General features: G+C 39.3%; 1 protein-coding gene across 1 annotated transcript in view; it reads right to left on the minus strand.

The window, feature by feature from the left end:
• Positions 1–21,507, minus strand: part of ankar (ankyrin and armadillo repeat containing) — a 113,187-nt gene that overhangs the window by 65,584 nt on the left and 26,096 nt on the right. The window contains 6 exon segments of the mRNA XM_048598739.1: positions 3,102–3,346; positions 7,671–7,775; positions 10,478–10,686; positions 11,763–11,964; positions 15,407–15,650; positions 19,010–19,190. Coding sequence (XP_048454696.1) covers positions 3,102–3,346; positions 7,671–7,775; positions 10,478–10,686; positions 11,763–11,964; positions 15,407–15,650; positions 19,010–19,190 — 1,186 coding nt within the window.

The raw sequence follows: 21,507 nt of genomic DNA on the forward strand, positions 1-21,507 counted from the left end.
GAGGTGGGAGGAGGGGATAGGTGGGAGGAAGGACAGGTTAGGGAGGCTCTAAAACCTCACCGTACCAAGTGAAATCTCCAGCTCCAAAGTTTTTCTCCTTTTTGAATACAGCTGAGAAATATTCACTTCAAACCTTACCCATGCCATCTGGCTCCATGCACAGATTGCCCCTTTGGTCTCCTGTAGGCCCCACTTTTTCCCTGGTAATCCTTTTACTCTTAATATACTTATAAAATACTTTGGGGCTTTCCTTAATCCTATCTGCCAAAGATATTTCGTTGCCCCTCTTTGGCCTCCTGATTTATTTTTTAAACATGCCCTACACTCTCTATATTTCTCAAGAGCCTCCTCTTTGATAAGGATGTACTCACTGAAATATGTCACTTGTTGTAGCTACAACTGCAAGCTTATATCAGAGCAAGTATTATTGTGGAGAAGACTATGGTGATGAACAATTAAGTGCTGGATCTTTTCAAGCTGAAGTTGGATATTATGGTTACATCTCACAATTTGCCATCTACTGTGCTGTAGAGGAGATTACTGATGCCCTATTCAAAGAGAATAGTTGCATTTCATTTTGTCTTCCCAAAGACCAGCAGGGAATACAAAAAATAGAAACTGCTGGAAAAGCTCAGCAGATCTGGCAGCATCTGTGGAGAGAAATCAGAGTTAACATTTCGGGTCTCTGAGGAAGGGTCACTTGACCCGAAATGTTAACTCTGATTTTTCTTCACAGATGCTACCAGCCCTGCTGAGCCTTTCCAGCAATTTCTATTTTTATCTTTAATTTACAGCAACCATGGTCCTTTCAGTTATTAGTTAAGAAAAGTGAATAATTGGCTTTGCTAGGATTGCAGGCATCCCAATGTGTGAAAGAAGGCAATTGACATCTTAAATAGCATTTTGCTCGTGCAAAATGTCAACTCTGTCTTATACTAGAAATGAAAGGGATTCTATTCATTCAAAATCCAGCTGATGGATGACCATAAGCAGCAAAGTATGTGTATTGATACTTGATATTCTGGCAGCAGACAGATAAGGTGACAATATTGAACCATCACTGTAAGCCAAAGAGTGGTTACTGGGTGACAAAGATGTTGATAACAAGGTCCTGATGCTCAATCTATGTGCATGTGGAAACAGTTTATTATAGGTCCCACAGTATATCTATATTCTACATCTGATAGAAAGCTCTCTTGACGAACTCCTGCTGTGATTGGATATGCCCCTCATCATTGGCTACATTGGAATATATGGAGACTGATAATCAGGAGTGGATGGATTTTACTAGTAGACATTCAGTAAACAGTTAATTTCAGTGAAAGTGTAATAATGTGTTTGACAGAGCTATGATTGTATGATAGCTGAGACGTTTTCTTTGCTATCTTTTCCCAATCAATAATTTTGTGGCTCTACATTGTAGTGATGTGCTAACTAGTATGTTGTACCAAAGAGAAATAGGTCATGAATACTGTTAATAGTCTCCAACAGATCAGCTGAAGCAACAGTTAGCAGAAGCTAAAAGATTTGATGGAGTAAAGTTTCGAATTTGGATATAATCATCAATCCAAATGCATATTCTACTAATGCTTCTCATTGAGTTTAAGGTTCACATTCCTGTTTTAACTCATTTTTATAGTTTCATACATAAATTTTTCATGAGCAAGTTCAGTCAGATAGTATTTTAAAATATATTAAATGTATTAGAAGGTATTTGTATAATGTGTGAAAATGTGAAGTTGTTCATTTTGGAAGGGAGAACAGAAGAACAATATTATTCAAATAGAAAAAAAACTACAGAAAGCTGCAACCTGTAGGAACCCATGCATGAAACACAGAAAGCTAGCACACAGGTGCAGCAGGTAATCAAGAATGCCAACTGAATTCTGGCCCTCACCTCAAGGGGTTTAGAATATAAGAATACAGAAATCTTACTTCAACTGTACAAGGTGCTGGCGAGACATCATGTGGAGTACTGCAAACACCTTGGCTCCCCTCACTCGAGGTAAGATATTATTTCAGAGGAGGCAGTTCACACAAAGTTCATCAGTATGAGTCCCAGCAAAATTGTCCCCTGAGCATAGTCTAGACAGGTTGGGAACCTACTCACTGGAGTCTCGAAGAAAGAGAGGTGATCTTATTGAAACATATAGGATTCTTATGGAGATCGACAGGGTGAATGTTGAGAGAATGCTTCTTCTGGGAGAGTCCAGGACCAGATGGCACAGCCTCAGAATAAACAGGTGCCAATCTAGGGCTAAGATGTGATCTAGAATCAAATCCATTGGTGTATCTCATCTCACCAAAGAGGTACCCTGGCTATCTAAAATAAATTCATTGAAACAGACCTACTCTGCCCTAAACAAGTTACATTCAATGACGCCTGGGATGTCCACAAACATGTCCATGCAAAAGACAGAAATTATGTAAATGTGGATGGGATTTCTGATTTATGGGAATTTTGGCATTTTTGCCACAATATAGATGCTTGGGACCTTTAGAGTGTCTAATCCACCAACAATAAATAACTGGATACAAAGTGAATGAAAATGACTTCCCAGAATTCTATGCAGAGCCATTTACTGTTTTCATTGATTTACAGCAATCAGTTATTAATTAAATGTACGGTTTTTAATACTTATCGTCTTTACAAAGTAGTCTATCAGTTTCGTTATGCTTAAAAAAATTTAGTTTTAAGAACGTCCTGAAAGGCTTGCAAAGTACAGTAGTTGGAATATAGTATAGTGATTAACTTGACCTGGGGCATGGCCTGTTTAGGGTGGGGGCTGTTCCCGACACAAAAGAATATGGAAACTCGATTTGAGTTTAACTTGCACTTGAAATTCCTTAAGTTCATTTGTATTAGTTTGGCTAATTTTAGGCAAATTGCATTGGAATGATCAATGTAACATAACAGAGAAAAAGTAGTTGTAAAAATATAGAGATTTTGTTAAATGTTAAAACATCCTGGAGTTCAAAAATGATGCCAAAGCATAGAATAGTTCAAAAGAAAAAAAATTATGTTGCCCCATCCCTTTGATTTTATACATAGAATTCTACTACTTAAAAAAATGTAATTGCTATGAGTGAGCATTACTTACGAGGGAGGCGATTAGACTGGCGTTATCCTCAATCTGGGCAATATCATACAGGATGACAGAACAACGTGACTGAAGCTCAGGCTGTTTACTGTGCAGTAATTCAATAAGAACTGGGATGATATTATAATCAATAATCGAGTGACAGACTTCAGAATAGGTGGAGAGATTACACAGTACAGCAGCAGCAATACATTGCAGTGTCTCATATTTACTGTATAACAAATCCACAAGAGCAGGAATGCTACCTAAATCAAAGAATTGAACAAGTCAGTGTTATGTACTACACAATCTAGTTTCTTATACTTTTCAGCAACTTTCAACTTTGTGTTTATTAAGAAATTCTGAAGTTATTGAGAAATCAGGGAAGCGGGACATGAAGTCAGCTTTTGAAAAACAAGTAAATTCAGGGCTGACAAGAAAGGTCAAATGGCCACATCTTTCGCTGATAATATTTACGTACTGGTGCAATACAACAAAGCAGTGCATCCTTAATCCAGTCATTGTCAGTGAGTCAAAATCCTGGAACTCCGTTCCTAACAGTTCTGCGACTGAACCCACACCAGATAGACTACAGTTCAAAAGGTGACTCACCACCACCTGCTCAATTACCATAACGGAATAAGAAAAAGTGGAGACCTGCAACCATCACATCTTATCTCTTTTTACAGTCATTGAATGCTAAACTTTACTCGATGCCTAACTGCTTGTTTTTGTGTGGACTTCAAAATATTAAGTTGTCAAAGATATAGAGTTTGTATTGATTATTTTATGATACTAATAGTAGTAGGAGTACTTTTGTCCTGATTTTGTCACTGCATTGTTATTGGTGCTTTGAATTACACTTTCCAAAGAATCTCAATAAGTAACTCAGTCCTCATTTCACCACCACCCTTGACCTCTACAACCAAGAAAGCAACGGCCTCAAACAGATCACAGGGCCCTAACACATCACAGGAAGTCCTGATATGGAACTATATTACCATTCCTCCACAGTCACGGTGTCAAAATCCTGGAGCTTCATAGAATCTCTACAGTGTGGAAAGCAGGTCATTCGGTCCATTGAGTTCACACTGGCCCGCCAAAGAGCATCCCACCCTGACCCATACTTTTGTAACCCTGCATTTCCCATGGTACATCCACGTAACCTTCACATTTTGGATTTTAGAAGGAAACCCACACAGACACAGGGTGAATGTGCAAACTCCACACAGACAGTTGCCCAAGGGTGGAATTGTACCTGGGTCTCTAGCACTGTGAGACAGCAGTGCTCACCACTGAGCCACCATAAATGTCCTCCCTAACAACATCGTGGCTTCCACACTAACAGCAGACACTACAGATGTCACCACTATCTCAGGGCAGATAGGGATGGATAATAAATATTGGTCTTCTCATATCATATCTCTTAAAACAATAAAAAGAATCACTGCTAGACTTAATAATATTTCATGTAGTTGACAGTTTTTCAACTGTGATAGATAGATTTGGGCCACTAAAGTAAATGTAGCAGTCCTGCATCTTATAAAGATGACATTCAACCTATCAAAAATTATCAAAACACCACCCTGGAAGAAAACGGAAATTAATTTGAGTATCAATATTGTGTAGATAGGTATAAAAGCAAAACACCGGGGAGGCCAGATTTCTTTATATTCATTCATTGGGCATCACTGGATGGCCAGCATTATTTTTATTGCCTGTCCTGAGTTGCCTTTGAGAAGGTGGTGATGAGCTTCCTTCTTGAATTGCTGTAGTCCACATGCTGTAGGTTGAGTCAGAATGCCATTAGGGAGGGAATTCCAGGATTTTGACCCAGCAACAGTAAAGGAACAGCAATATATTTCCTGTCATGATGGTGAGTGCCTTGGAGGGGAATTTGCAGGTGGTGGTGTTCCCATGTATCTGCTGCCCTTGTCCTTCTAGAAGGAAGTGGTCATGGATTTGGAAGGTGCTGTCTAAGGATCTTTGGTGAATTTCTGCAATGTGTCTTGTAGATAATACACACTGCTGCGACTAAGCATTGGTGGTGGAGGGAGTGGATTCTAGTGGATGTGGTGCCAATCAAGCAGGCTGCTTTGGCTTGGATGGTGTCAAGCTTCTTGAATGTTGTTGGAGCTGCACCTATCCAGCCAAATGGGAACATTCCATCACATGCCTGACTCATGCCTTGTGGGTAGTGGACAAGCTTTGGGGAATCAGGAGGTGAGTTACTTGCTTCAGCATTCCTAGCCTCTGACTTGCTCTTGTGGCCATTGTGTTTATGTGGCGAGTCCAGTTGAGTCTCTGGTCAATGCTAACCCCAAGGATATTGATAGTGGGGCATTCTGTGATGGTAACACCATTGAATGTCAAGGGACAGTGGTTAGATTGTCTCTTATTAGAGACAATCATTGCATGGCATTTGTGTGGTGCAAATGTTACTTACCACGTGTCAACACAATCCTGGATATTGTCCAGATCTTGTTGCATTTGAACATGGACTGCTTCAGTATCTAAGGAATCGTGAATGGTGCAATCATTGGTGAACATTCTCACTTCTGACCCTATGATGGAGGGTAGGTCATCAATGAAGCAGCTGAAGGTAGTTGGGCTGAGGACACTTCCCTCATGAATTCCTGCAGAGATGTCCTTGAGCTGAGGTGACTAACCTCCAACAACTACAATCATCTTCCCATATGCCAGGTATGAATCCATCCAGTGGAGAGTTTGCCCCCTGATACCCATTCATTCCAGTTTTGCTAGGACTGCTTGATGCTATACTCATTCAAAAGTGGCCTTGATGTCAAGGGCTGTCACTCTCACCTCTGGAATTCAAATTTTTTGTCTATGCTTGAACAAAGGTTGTAATGACATCAGAAGCTGAGTGGCCCTGGTGGAACGCAAACTGGGCATTACTGAGCAGGTGCTGCTTGATAGCAACATTGATGACCCTTTCCATCACTTTATTGATGACTGAGAGTAGACTGATGGGGCAATAATCGGCTGGGTTGGATTTGTCTTGGGTTTTTTTGTGCACAGGACGTACCCAGACAATTTTCCACATTGTCGGGTAGATGCTCAATGTTTTAACTGTACTGGAAGAGCTTGGCTAGGAGAGCAACAAGTTCTGGAGCATAAGTCTTCAGTATTATTGCCAGAATGTTGTCACAGCCTATAGCCTTTGCAATATCCACTGTCTCCAACTGCTTCTTGATTTCATGCAGAGTGAATCGAATTGGCTGACCACTAGTATTGGCGATGTTGGATGCCACTGAAGGAGGCTGAGATGGATCATCCACACAGCACTTCTGGATGAAAATTGCTGCAAATGTTTCGTCCTTGTCTTTTGCACTGATATGTTGGTCTTCCATCATTCAGGATAGGGATATTTGTGGAGCTTCTTCCTCCAGTGAGTTGTTTACTTGTCCACCGCCATTCACAACTGGATGTGGCAGGATTGTAGACCTTAGTTCTGAGCTGTTGGTTGAGGGATTGCTTAGCCCCATCTATCACTGGTTGCTTATGCTGTTTGGCATGCAAGTAATCTTGTTTGGTAGCTTCACGAGGTTAACACCTCATCTTTAGGTATGCCTGGTGCCGCTCCTGACATGCCCTCCTGCACTCTCCATTGAACCAGAGTTGATCCCCTTGCTTGATTGTAATGTTTGAGTGGGGAATACGCTGGACCATGAGGTTGCAGATTGTGTTGGAGTACAATTCTGCTGCTGTTGATGGCTCACAGTGCCTCATGCATGCCCAGTCTTGAGTTGCTAGACCTATTCAAATGTTGTCCCATTTAGCACAGTGATAGTGCCGCACAACATAATGGAGGGTATTCTCAATGTGAAGTCAAGACTTCATGTCCATAAGGACTGTGCAATGGTCATTCTTACCATTACTGTCATGCACAGATGTATCTGCAGCTGGCAGATTGGTAAGGATGAGGTCAAGCATGTTTTTCCCTCTGGGTGGTTCCCTCACCACCTTCTGCAGACACAGTCTAGCAGATTTGTCCTTTAGGACTTGATCCACACGATTAGTAGTCCTGCTGCTGCTCCATTCTTGGTGCTGGACATTGAAATCCCTCATCCAGGATTAGAATATTAGAATCCAGAACTAAAATAAAATTTTCCAGAAGCCAATATTTTTGTTAATTAATTAAGTCTTTGAAATTTGAAGCACTAATGCAACTGTTTATTCTTATAAAGATTATGGCCAATTCCCAGTAATTTGCATTCTTATTGCCTTTCATGTAATGAGGGACCAGATGTCTGAGCAAGAGGTTTGGGATGAGGGAGTGAGGGACATAAGTATCAACAGCTTTTGAAGATGCTTTAAAATTGGGAGATAGGTTGCAAAGTAAAAGGCATAAGAAGAAAATTAGTGTTGCATTATGGAGATGGAAAGCTCTCCCATGGCTGATGGTTTCATTGAAAGGGATTCATTATAGGCTGCATTCAGAAAAATGGAAAATCCATTTGGCAACAGGGTTGAAGGAACTGGGAGTGGTTTGTAAATGAGGATAATCATTTTAATGTTTCTTTATCATTTCCATTGCGTTTTTCGTACCTTCACATTAGTTCTTCTCACCTGCAGAATGAATTGCTTTCCAGTATTGCTTGTCTATTACACAAAGAACCTCAAGTGATCTCACTCCCATCTCCTGCTTTTTATATTCTTTGCTGTTCATCATTTCTAGAAAAAGAAGGGAAATTTTAAACAAAAGTATTGAAGTGAAATACACAGAAATAAAACAAAAGAAAGTTTGAAATAGTCAGCACATCATGCAACTTTTGGAAAGAACAATACAGCATTTTTTAGGCCAATGACCTTTCATCATTACAGAATGAAGATAGAAATGTAAGAGTTTTTAAGTTTATAAGAGGATAGGAGATCAGAAGTGAAGATCTGCTATATGGTGGAGGGCAGGATAAAATAATAGAATTACAGAATTATTATAGCATAGAAGATGCCATTCAGCTAATATAGCAGCCTCAACTTGATAAACACAACTTCAGTTGTAGTAAAGAGGCTTCTATACTGTACTTCTTACGAATTGTTGAATGCTTGTAAAAAATTATTTATGGGATACGTTGGAATTGAGGTTTTATTTCTGAATTTTTCACTTATTTTATTTTAATTAATTGTACATTCTAATCACTTATAGAAGACATTCAATGTGAAACAAAAAAGTTCAACTAGTAACAAATGGAAAACAATGAGGCCACAGAACCATATAATCATGGAAATTTATAATCCAGAAGCAAGGCATTCAAGCAAATTGTGTCTTGCTGGCTCTATGAATGGGCAATCCAAAACATATTCCAATGCTTTAAATATTCCTCACTGCCTTGTGTTTTTTGGTTGATGTTTCATTATACTGCAGCTGACTGTTTCCATGATCTGGAAGCTGAAGTAGCAACAGTAGACACAAATCATGTCTGGGCCTAAAAATACTGCTGTGCGCACATCCTTTACTTCTACACCCAAAAGGACAGGCTTCAAGTATTTTTCTTATTCTTTCATGGGACGTGACAGCTGTGGTAAGGCCAGCTTTTCTCCCCCAACTCTAACTGCCCTTAAGAAAGTGATGGCGAGTCACATGCTTAATTGTTGCAGTCTATTAGATAGAGATACACAGAATTCTTAGGAAGGGAGCTCCAGGAATTTGACTGGTGGTATATTACAAGTCAGCTTGGTTGAGACTTGGAGAGGGGCTCCTTTGTACTTCCTGTCCCTTTCTGTCCCACTCTGGGTATTATTATCCATATAACTGCCAAATCCTTTTGCTTTGTATGCATAAATTTCTGCTTTCCCAATGCCCCACAAAATTGCTTTAAAGCCTTCTCTACAGCTCTGGTTATTTGATTCGCCAAGATTTAAAGATCTCACTTTAATTTAAAGACCAGAAATAATCACCAATGCTTTTCAGTAATCATCTTCTTTCCTTGCATTCATATCATGCTGTTGCTCATAACTTCACTCAGCTACTGGTCTCACTGCAGGTCAGCCTCTTAATCCACACCTTCCTCTCCCATATAGCTCTTGTTTGGAACATTTATGTCTTGCAGTAATCGTTGTTAAATCACCCCATCACCCTTTGCAGCAAATTCCCACTTGAACCAAATTTCCAATTCACTCATTCAGCCTTTGTCTCACTCAGGTAAAGCCTCCTTCACAATAATCATGTACTTTAGATGAGGTGGGTGAGAGATATTGCAGATGATGCTTGCAATAGGGAGACTAAGAAAAAATTAGTCCCAGTGGGAGGTGTGTGCAATGGCAGACATAGAGTTAATGTGAGTCAGCAGACAGAAGATAATAATACTTAACGTTGTGGAGAGCAGAAGGTCATTGATCTTCTTATAACATTGTTGGGAGTATTTCTTCACTCTCAGCATTGCTTTGACCAGATGGCTATCTCATTCCACGCTGGTAGCACTTAGACTATAAGATCATAAGATGTACGAACAGAATTAGGCCACTCAGCTCTTCGAGTCTGCTCTGCCTTTCACTCATGGGCTGATATGTTTCTCAACCACATTTTCCTGTCTTCTCCCCGTAACCTTTGATTGCCTTACTAATCAAGAAGCTATCTATCTCCATCTTAAATACATTCAATGACTTGGCCTCTGCAGCCTTCTTTGGCAATGAGCTCCACAGATTCACAACCTCTGGCTTAAGAAATTCTCTTTATCTCAGTTCTAAAGGGTCATCTCTTCACTGGGTCCATTTCTGAAGAAAGGTCCCAACCCAAAACATCAACTTTCCCGCTCCTCTGATGCTGCCTGACTTGCTGTGTTCCTCCAGCTCCACACGATGTTGCCTCTGACTCCAGCATCTGCATTTCTTGCTATCTCCTTTGGAAATCTGAAATGGGATCATTATATGAAGTCTTAAAGATTTTGAAACAAACTTTGATTTTTTTTTCAATGCCTCCTTTGGTTTGGTTTATATAGGCGATGCAGTTGAAGTTCTATTGGTGGCTAAGACACCTTCCTCTGATACTGGATAATTTGTGTAGATATCAGCATTACTGGTCCATTGATTTTTATAGCTATATGAATAGTCATTTAGACAACATTACCAGTGATGTCAACGGAGATGTACCCTTACAAGACATTGTCTCCTTTAGGAGACAATCAGGAGATGAAAATGGAGATTAAAAAATATAATCAATAAGCTACACTCATCCTACATTGACAGTATAGAAGCACTATACAAATCAATACTTTCAATGACTTTATGATTCCTTGATAGTGATGTCAAAACAAAGCACCCTTTCCCCATATGAAAAACATCCCAACACTTTCTCAGAATATATCCTTTCAGTGAAAATCAATTACATTATTAAATATAAACCTTATGAGTTGTGAGTTGAAACAGTAAATGCATACCTTTAAGGAGTTCCCAGACAGGTAGCTCTGGAATATTCTGCTCAATGATGTACTTGAGGATATCTGTATGGGAGTAGAGTGCTGCCAAATGAATAATATTGTTTTTTTCACTGTCGAGCTTTGTTAAATTGGCTCCAAGGGATAGTAAATACTGAAGTGCTTCAAATGCACCAGCCATTGCAGCAAGCAATAGTGGAGTAGAGTTGTATCTAAATCAAAAGAAAATCAGAATGCCTTCACAAACTACCAGCAGTAAAATAACAGAACATATCTGCAGGAAATTGTCATTCTCTGAATTAATATTTACATAAATTTCTTAACACCACAGTAATTTTCTACACAAAGGGTGGTGATGAGGATGCAGGTGGGAGGAGATCTTGCAACCCAGCATTTTTGCTTTAAGATAGGCATAATGAAATTTCTTTTAATTTCACAACTGCTATCAGTTTTATTAGCTCCAAAAATAGTTAATTCTCAGAATCCTTGATATCATTCTTGAAGCTAAGATAAACTCCCAAACACACATTCATTTCAGTACATCATCAAAACAGTATTAGCACTGCTTATTGCTTAATATCATTCAGTCTTACAACACTCAGAGGTCTCTATGCTCCTCTAATTCCAGCGTCCTCCAGATCCCAATCTTGAATGCATCATGCTTGGTGGCAGTGCCTTCAGTTGCTTTCATTTGGCCAATATAAAATTTAAAAATTATCCCAAAGTCTCTTGACATCCCTCTATTGCTTTAAGATGTAAAACCTACCTTTTTTTTTAATCTGGGCTAGTATTTCCTCATGTGGCTTGATGTCAAATGTCCTTTTAAAGTCAAAGGTAAAGTGAGGGGGGATGACAGGAAAGTAGAGTTAAAGTCATTATCAGATTAACCATGATTTTACTGAATGAGGCATCAGGCTTGCACAGTCAAAGGGGCCACTGCAACTCTTATTATTGTGCTCTTTGATCACTGCCCTGTGACAACCCGATAATTTTACATGCATTATATAAATGCATTGCAGTTTTGTAAATATAGCTGAAGAGATATTTGTCTGCTTTTCTCTTGTCTGGCAAGAAAATTGTAAAAATTACGTGTCAAAGTTATGCACTGGCTCTGAAACAAAAATTAGATAAATATTTTACATTTATGTCATGGAACACAATATTTGAATGTTATAGAACTTTAACTATTTACAACGTAAATATATAAAAACATATGCAACACAATGCAGGCTGTGAGTTTATTGCTCTTTTTTACTTAACCACATTAGGTAGATTATTGAACACTTACTGAGCTGAAGTCTCCAACTCTAAAAGCCTGTGATCCTTTCTATACAGAGCTCTAATGCAAGAAACATTGTCATAAAATGCAGCAAAATGCATAGCTGTCCAGCCTCGTTTATCAACCTTTGTGAGATCTGCTCGCAGAGCCAGTAGGCATGTTAGTGCACCAAGTGACCCACATTTGGCTGCCATATGCAGAGCAGTTGGACCTACAAGCAAAGGAATTACAATCTAAAGTTAGAAAGAAGGTCTAGCATTAGTTTGATTACAAAAAAAATATAAATTTCCAAATGGTGGTTGATAGATGCCACACAAAAGGTTGTTTCACAAGATTAGAGTCCACAGAACTGGGGTAATGTAATGATCATTAACTGAGGATTGGTTAATGGACAGAAAATAAAGGGTAAGGGTAAAAAAGCAATTTTTTAATTTTAAAGGTTTTTATGTTATTTGATGGGTGTGCTGGGCTTCAAATATGTACAGTCTATTTCAATGACTTAAATGGGGGAATGGAGTTTGCTATGTCTGAGTTTGCTGCTGACACAAAGATAGGTGGGAAACTAAGCAGTGAGGAAAATATAAAGAGGTTACATAGAGATAGACTCATTTTAAAAATGTGAGTAAGAAGGTAGGATTGTGATGGAAATATAATTGATGAGTTTCCTTGGGGATCTTGCCAGGACAACAACTAGCTGCCTTTCCTCCACCTACTAAATGTGAATGTCCACAAATCGGGCTGAGTGTTTGAGCTCCCAGATGGATTTTCCTGTTGCTTGCCCTTTTTATTGCCCTCTACGGGACCACAAAACTAAGATCTTAAAAAATCAGATTTAGTGTTAGTAATAGCCCTTCCTGATTTGTTCAAATTGAAGTGTAGAGCCTGCTGGAAACTTCTCTCCCTCTATTTTAACTCAATGGACTGAGCTGTTAGGATTTAAAGACAGTTTCTTTTTTCTTCATTGTGGCTTTTCTTTCCCCTTCAAGCTTGCAGTACTAATGGATTTTCTACTAACTGGCAGCAGGAGGTTCTCTTGTGAAAAGATCTGAGTCAAAAAATGTTCCGTACGTTCAATTTCCTCAACCTAGGTATGGGTTAGGGATCCTGCAATGTCAGACTTGTTTGAGAAAAACATCATACCTCTGACCACATACACCTTTGAAATTGTAAGAAAGTCATTCTTGTCAATAAAATCTTCCTATAGTGAACCACAGATTATTTCCTAATTATATTTCTGAAATGGAAATTCAAGTTAATAGTCAATGGGAATTACATATAAGATACAAAGAACGTTCCTAACCAGTACTGAAAATGACAGCCAACATAAAACAACAATTGACCAGAACACCTGTTATACAACAAATACCACTTACCTAGCTTATGACACACATAATTAATTAATTAAGAAAATAGAATTAAGAATTAAGAAAGATAGAAAGGTCTTTACTGAATATTACCCTTCTTATTTTGACATCTAATTTCATCTTAAATAACACAGTTGAATACCACAAATACCTATTATATTTTCAGTCATTTCAATGGTCAAGGTTAAAGTGAAGCTATTGAGAAAATTAGAGTTTATTATAAAGACTGCAATGGCAGAGAACTTAGAAATGCACAATATAATTGAGCAGAGTCAATGTAGCTTCAGGAAGGGGCAATCATGACTGACAAATATATTAGAATTCTTTGAGATAGTAAGTACTATAGACAAATGGGAAGGCAAGTGGATGTAATACATTTGGATTTCCAGAGATGTTTGATAAGGTGCCACGCTTTAGGCTTATAATAAGATTTGCCCGAGGTGTTGGAGGTAGTATGTTAGCATGGATAGATGATTGGCTAATAGAAGACAGGAGAATATTTTCGGGATGGCAACCTGAATGTAATGGTGCACCACAGGGATCAGAGCCAGAGCCACAATTATTTACAATATGTATTAATGGCTTGAATGAGGAAAGTGAATGTACAATTGCCAAGTTTGTACATGACACAAAAATAGGTGGGCAGGCAAGTGGTGAGTATGGCAAAAGGAGTTACAGAGGAATATGGGCAGGTTATGCGAATGGGCAAAAAAATAACAGATGGAATACAATGTTGGAAAATATGAGATAATGCACTTTGGCAGGAAGTAAAGAATAGCTGAATATTAATTAAATGGAGAAAGACTGCATAAAGCTGCAGAACAAAATGATTTAGGAGTCCTCGTGAATAAATCATCAAAAGCTAGCCCATGAGTACAGGAGGTTAAAGAAGACGTAAATAGAATGTTGGCTTTTATTTCAAAGGTAATGGCATGTAAAAATAGGGTAGTATTGCTAAAACTATCCAAGATACTATTTAGACTACACCTGGATTACTGTGAACAGTTTTGGTGTCCTTATCTAAGGAAACGCATTGGAGGAGGCAGTGAAAGTCATTAGGTTAATCCTGGATATGAAGGGATTGTCTTAGAGAGTCTAAAATCAGAAGGTATAACCTTAGAATAAGAGGTCGCCCAATTAGAATGGAAATGAAAAGGAATTTCTTCTCACATAGGGTGGTGAATCTGTGGAATTGAGGGCTGTAGAAGCTGGGGCTTTATATTCAAGTCTGAGATGGACAGAATTTTAATCAGTCTGAGAATTAAGGGGGTTAAGGAAAAGGAAGGAGTTGAGGATTATCAAATCAATCATAATCTCATTGAATGGCAGAGCAGACTCAATGGGCTAAATGGCTTACTGCTGCTCATAAGTCTTATGTCTTACTGCAGTCATCTAGAGCCTTGGTGAGATATAGTTTGCAATATTAGATGTGGTTTTGGTCTATTTATCTTAGGATAGATATAATTGCTATAGAAGGAGTAGAATGATCGTACACCAAGTAGGATGGAGAGGTTGTACTAATAGGAAAGATTACATAAACTGAGCCTATTAACCTCTAGAGTTTAGAAGAATGAAAGATGATTTCATTCAAACATACAAGATTCTTACAGAAATTGTCAGGCTAGATGTAGAAAGGATGTTTCTAGACCCTTCTGGACCAAGGGACACAGCATCAGTATAAGGGGAAAGACTTTAGGACTAAGAAGAAGAGGAGTTTCTTCACTCACACCTGGAATCATTCCATGAATCATTTCTGCACCCTCTCAAAACTTTCGTATCCTTCCTAAAGTGTGGTGCAGAAATTGTATGAAATACTCTCGCTGAGGCTGAACAAGTGAGTTATACAAGTTCAGTATAACTTCCATGCTCTTGCATAACCTTACATTAACAAAGCCCAGGAAACTCTATGCTTCATTAACTGCTCTCCCATCCTGCTTGCTGCTTTCAATGCACATTTATATTTAGATCTCTCTGCTCCTGCACCGCTTAAGAAAAATTGAACTGAATTTCAGCATTATAAGTATCTTTTATTCTCATCTGGATTTAATGCTTCTGTGTATTCAGTTTGTGATTTAATTACATTTACTTAGGTAATTAGTAGTAAATACAATAAACTAACGTTTATCTTACTAAAGCCTAAAACTTTGATGCTGCTTGTTTTTAAATTGAATGATTCAATTCAAAAAAGGGATACACCTATGCACACACATTCTTAGTTCACGGACAACTTTGAGCAAATGCCTTTTTATGTGGTTGCAACATTCAAGAACATGTTGCTCACAAACAAACGTGCTGGTTTTTAGAGCTTACCCACATTGAACAAATAGTCAGTACAACGCTGATTAATTTTCAGGTGTACTGCGGTCAGCTGACAGATAATTGATGCATGATTGTGTATTGCAGCATGATGAATAAGTGCATATCCAGATGCATCTACAACTCCAAGCTGAGATATCGGGTTTTGTTGACAGTATGTGTAAAAGACAGCAGCAAGTCCGCTCTTGGTAGCAGATGTTAGACCAACGGCCAAATCCTGGATGAGAAAGAAAGAAACTAGTACTACTGTATGGAATTTACATCATTGTACAACTTCACTAGTAAAATCTTGCTTCAGGGGTATAGGAGCTTGATTAGAAAACACATGGAGTACTGTGGGCAGTTTTGGTTTCCTTATCTGAGGAATGATTTTATTGTCATACAGAAAGTGTAATAAAGGTTCACTAGACTTGTTCCTGGGATTGTGGAGCTGTCCTATGAAGAGAAATTAGGCAAACTGGGCCTGTACTCTGTAGAATTTTGAAAAATATGAGGTGATCTAATTGAATCTTACAAAATACTTAAAGCGGTAGACAGCGTAGATGCAGTCAAGATGTTTCTTGTGTTTGGAGAGCCTAGTTTCAGCAGAACAATTGAAAAATAAGGAGGAAGCTACTTAGGTCTGAGATGAGCAGATTTTTTTTACTCAGTTATGAACCTTTCGGCTGTACTGGCTCCACCTTTGAGGATATTTAAGGTGTAGGTTGATAGATTTCTGAATACCAATGATGTACATGTTTATAGGGATAGGGTGAGTAAAAGGCATTGAAGTGTTTGATCAGCCATGGTTGTATTCAATAGTGAGGCAGGCTCAATGCACTGCATGGCCTAATCCTGTTACAATGTTCTAAAAAATAGGTTAAAATTTCACTTATAACAGATTGGCATCTGCATCTGTATGCCAGATGTAACATGGATCATGCAGAATTGAACAAGACACCAGAAATGACAATGTCACATACAACCTTGCCAAACCTGAACCTACCTAACCAACATCTGGGGCTTGTGACAAGATTGAAAGATCTGTCCCACAGACTAGTTGAGCAACAAATCTAACATAGACATTCTCTTGGAACATCTTACAGAAAATGTTCTAGACATCACTGTCATTACTCCTGGGTATGTCTTTATCCATTGGCTGGATAGACCCATGTGAGGTGATGGCACAGTGGTGTACAATTGGGAGGAGTACAACAAAGGATGCAGAAGGGCATGCCAGGAGCAGCACCAGGCATACATAAAAATGAGATTTCAATGTAGTGAAGCTATACACCGGACTGCTTACGTGCCAAGCAGCATAAACAACATGCAATAAAACAGAGCTAGGCAATTCCACAACTAATGAATACTGTCAAACGTCTGGAAATCTGTCAAATCCAGTTGTGAACTGTGGTCAACAATTAAACAACTCAGTGCAGGAGGAGACTTCACAAATAACTGCGCCCTCAATTGTGGTGGACCTCAGCACATCAGTGCAAAAGAAAAGGCTGTAGTTTTGAAAGCAAATAAATCATATGAATAATTGCTTGAACAAGCATAATTGGACATGGAGTTGCAGATGGTTTGAAGCTGAGGGGCTATACAGAGCTGATGACAAAGAAGTTGATTAGTCTGTGGACTAATGACAGTTATCGGTGACAGAGACCTTTTTGCCTTCCTACAACTGTATTGGCTTTCAGGCAACTGAACAGCTTGGAGCTGGCAACAAGTTACGGAGTGAGAGTAATGTTCAGTTCTTCCCCAGCTCCGGAGAAATCTCTGTCTTCTGTGGTCAAAACTCACAGTAAATCTGAAGAAAACCAATTTATCTTGCCTTCAACGGTTGCTGTAAGTTGTGGCTTTTAACTGATAATTCAGAGACTCTATAAAGGAACCTGCTACCTTACCGACCAGTGGAAAAATCTGGAGAAAGACAATTGAAGCAACGCATTGGCCAACAGAAAAGTCATAAGTATTACCAGGTACTAACAACAGTACCAGCAAGCAAAGACTACTGAAGTGTCTTTTCAGTTTTTCCCCTCAGTCTATTACCTATTTTACCTGTCCATTTGTGTGTGTGTGTGTGTGTAAGGAGGAGTTTATAAGGGGATTAGAGTTTTAATTAGCAGTATTATTTGCCAACGGTTCATAACTGTTTACCGATAACGAGAGTCTAATGACATCTAATAAATAGTAAATTTTGTTCAGTTGAGAATTCTCATTTGCGCTTTTGATCAACTTGGGTCTGAAAGTCAGGTAAATTGGGGAACTTAGTGTATTTTCAAAATTTTTAACTCATATGATGACTCTGGGAATAGCAGGCTTGATTTCCAGCTTGCTGCCCCACTGAGTTGTAACATTTGGACAGTGGTAGCCATTACATCCAACAGGAATGATCCATTACTTTTTAATGTTTCTATTAAAATGCTCGAGAAGTCTGATTGCATTTTAACATTCTGAGGAAGGATCACTCGACCTGAAAAATAAACTCTGATTTCTCTCCACAGATGCCAGACCTGCTGGGCTTTTCCAGCAATTTCTATTTTTGTTTCCGATTTACAGCATCCATAGTTCTTTCAGTTTTTATTTTGCACTTTAATGTCAGTCCAGAACAAGAGTGAACATCCAGTCTTGTGTAGTTCTAAATGTATTGGCAGACAAGAAGACAGGTCACCTGAGCTCTCAAAGTCACTTATTTCAAAGCAGTTTGTCCATTCTCCATTTTGTTTTAAAAAGAAGTGTCCATTCTATAAGTCCATGAACATAACAGAGCAGGCATGATGCTGCAAACAAATGTCACAAAAACACTTCCTTTAAATTCTTCAATATTACAATGAATTAGCAGTCTTTTTGGGGTTACAATAAGCTCCTTATGACCTCTTTGGGCAGTTGCTTCATTGTTCTGAAATACAGTTTTCTGTAATCTCCAATGATTTGGGGTTATAGTGCTACTCAACTTAATAAAAAAAATCCTCCATCAGCATGTCCTTTGGTTTTGGTGAAATGAGCAAATTTCTGATTGAATGTGACAGTAATAAATCAAATCAAAACCTGTGTACTAAATGGTCGTGAATTAAAAGAGGCTGGTTAAATCTGCTTTTCTTTACATGCATTAACATGCACAAATGGTCACATGATGATGCTCTGACTCCCTTGCTGGTAAACGTAGACTTTTGGAAAGACATGTAATGTCACCATCTTCTGAAGTTAGTATGTACAGACAATAAATTCTGGCTTTTCTAGAAACACTTATATCCCAAAATAAAATAAGAATGGAAAATGTTGTACATTGAACGACTGAGAACTCACTGGACATATTTCTAATCTAAAACAAAGCCTTACGTTGTATCACTGAAATATTTTTGGAAATAGATGGGAATTATAAACTGTGCCATTTGATAAGTATCGTTTGATCGTAAGGTGACACTTTACATTTGAACTTCTTTGTAACAGCTCAAAGTCCTTTCATCACTAGTCACATGCATGCAAAATGCCAATATAGCTTATTTATCACAATTATCATGAGGTATAATGTAAAGAAATGAACCTTAATTACATTTGTATTTCTGTGCAGCAAAACACCAACATTCTTAGTACCTTGCATTTTAAGGTGTTTTTATGACCAAATTTTTTCCTTAATTGTTCATTCAACTGCGTTCCATTTAACGGTAGTTTATCAGATTTGAGCAGAGGGATTACATCATGGACTACTTTCCACCATTTAAACTTCTGCAATGTGTGAAAGATGGTTTCGAGCTCAATAGCAATTGCATAATAACTGTAAAAATAACATTAGAACAAGTCAGAGATAGTAGGAACTGCAGATGCTGGAGAATCCGAGACAACAAGGTGCAGGGCTGGATGAACACAGCAGGCCAAGCAGCATCATAGGAGCAGATGCTGCTTGGCCTGTTGTGTTCATCCAGCCCTGTACCTTGTTGTCATTAGAACAAGTCATTTTTGAACTTAGATTGATATACAATGCTCTACAAATTGTCAAATATTCTATGAATCAAAGGAAGAAAAAGGTGATTTCTGATGGTCCATCGGTGAAAAATACTGCCCAGAATGGTACTAAATGACTTAGATCAGGAAATTGCATGTCAGTCTTTAGTTTATGCTGAGTTACCTGGTCTGAGATTTTACCAGCCCTCTGGAGAATGTTTGGGAGGTGGGAAGTTTGGTGAAAAGGAGTTGGAATGCATAAGGAAGAAAGACTGACTAGGGCATTGTGCATGATAATTCAGAATAACAATGGCTTCCTATTGCCTGGAAGTGGGCAGACAATTACTAATTAATTGGCCTATTAAGGCCAGTTAACAACCTTACTGGATTTGGCTGGCATTGGAATGGACCCCTGCTGCCTGGGGAAATCACAAGGCACAATTAATGGTTCCCTGGTGACATGGAATCTTCCTTCTTGGAAGCTCCATATCCCGCATAGGGGACCTGGATAGCAACAATGACCACACTCAAGGGTCTGCACCACTGCTAGACAGTGCACCATTTCGACTGCAGAGGCCTTGCCTGCTTGACCATGGTATTCAAAATGTTTATTGGCCCTTTAATGATGCTTCAACATGGAGGTGCTTTCTCCTTCTTGTTGTGGCCTCTACCACAAACACTTCATTCAGAGAGACTACTGAGGCCACAGTGCTAACTGTCCTCTGATTCGGTCAGCAGCTCAGGGAGATGAGCAACCACCATTAAAATTGCTACACCAGTAGACACCATCATAAAACTCCTCTTTGCTCAGTCCTGCTGCTTGATCTTCTGACAGACATTGGTAAAATTTTGACTCTAATGGCAGCATGAGCAGAAATTACTTTGGTAATCTAGGCTTTAGTGAGGTCCCATTTACTGCTGAGAAATACCTGTGGTAGCATAATCCACACTCCCTCTATCACCCCATTCTCTCACCCTCATTGCTGTTTAACCACATCACACACTGCCTGTCTCTACCTACATCCCATCTGAACATCATTTAAGTCAGCTCCACTACAACCCCAGTGCCCGCTGTAGATCTGTAACTTGTCCTTGTCCAGTAGGGGAACATCAATACAGACAAACATTTGGTCAAACAATCATAGAATCATAGAATCCTTACGGTGTGGAAACAGGCCCTTCGGCCCAACGAGTCCACACCAACCCTTAGAGCATCCCACCCAGATGCATTCTGCTACAACCCACTTAATCTACATATCCCTGAACACTATGGGCAATTTAGCATGGCACATCTTTGGACTGTGGGAGGAAACTGGAGCACTCAGAGTAAACCCATGCAGACACGGGGAGAACGTGCAAATTCCACACAGACAGTCGCCCAAGGGTGGAATCGAACTTAGGTCCCGGGTGCTGTGAGGCAGCAGTGCTAACCACTGAGCCACCATGCTGCCGGACACTGAGCCACCATGCCACCCATGCCAAAAACATGAAATTTTATTTCCAAAAAGAAAAAGCAAATGCAAACAAAACCAATCAGGGTTGAAGTTCACCTCAACAATACAAACTAGATTTTGGCATCATGACCAATAAATGTCATGGACAGCAACAGCTTCTTCCTTTCCAACGGCCTTGTCCTCCTCCTTCTCCTTCTCCTCCTCAGATGACAGCTCTGATTGCCCCAGTTCCTAAGCATCCTTCACATCGTCTCATTGTCTGCTTCAATTCTGCAGAGCACAACATGCCAGGATGATGTGGCACACCATGTGTGGATTATACAAGAGGTCCCCCAACAGACTGATCCAAGCAACAGAACCACATCTTCAGCAGCTCTATTGTCCTATTGCCCTATGCTCCACAGTGACCCTGGTTGAAGCATGGGTGGCATCACACAAGTCAGGGCACTGCAAAATTGTGTCATGAGCTGTGGTCACTGTGGGCACCCCTTGTTCCCCAGTAATCAGCTTTGTAAAGCACCTTGACCTTTAAACACATCAGGTACACAACACTTTAAAACAGAGATAGTAGGAACTGTAGATGCTGGAGAATCTGAGATAACAAGGTGTAGAGCTGGATGAACACAGCAGGCCAAGCAGCATCAGAGGACCAGGAAGGCTGACGTTTCGGGCCTAGACCCTTCTTCAGTTTTCTTC

Source organism: Rhincodon typus, chromosome 7 (assembly GCF_021869965.1).
Source record: "Rhincodon typus isolate 14 chromosome 7, sRhiTyp1.1, whole genome shotgun sequence".
In the NCBI taxonomy this organism is placed as follows: domain Eukaryota; kingdom Metazoa; phylum Chordata; class Chondrichthyes; order Orectolobiformes; family Rhincodontidae; genus Rhincodon; species Rhincodon typus.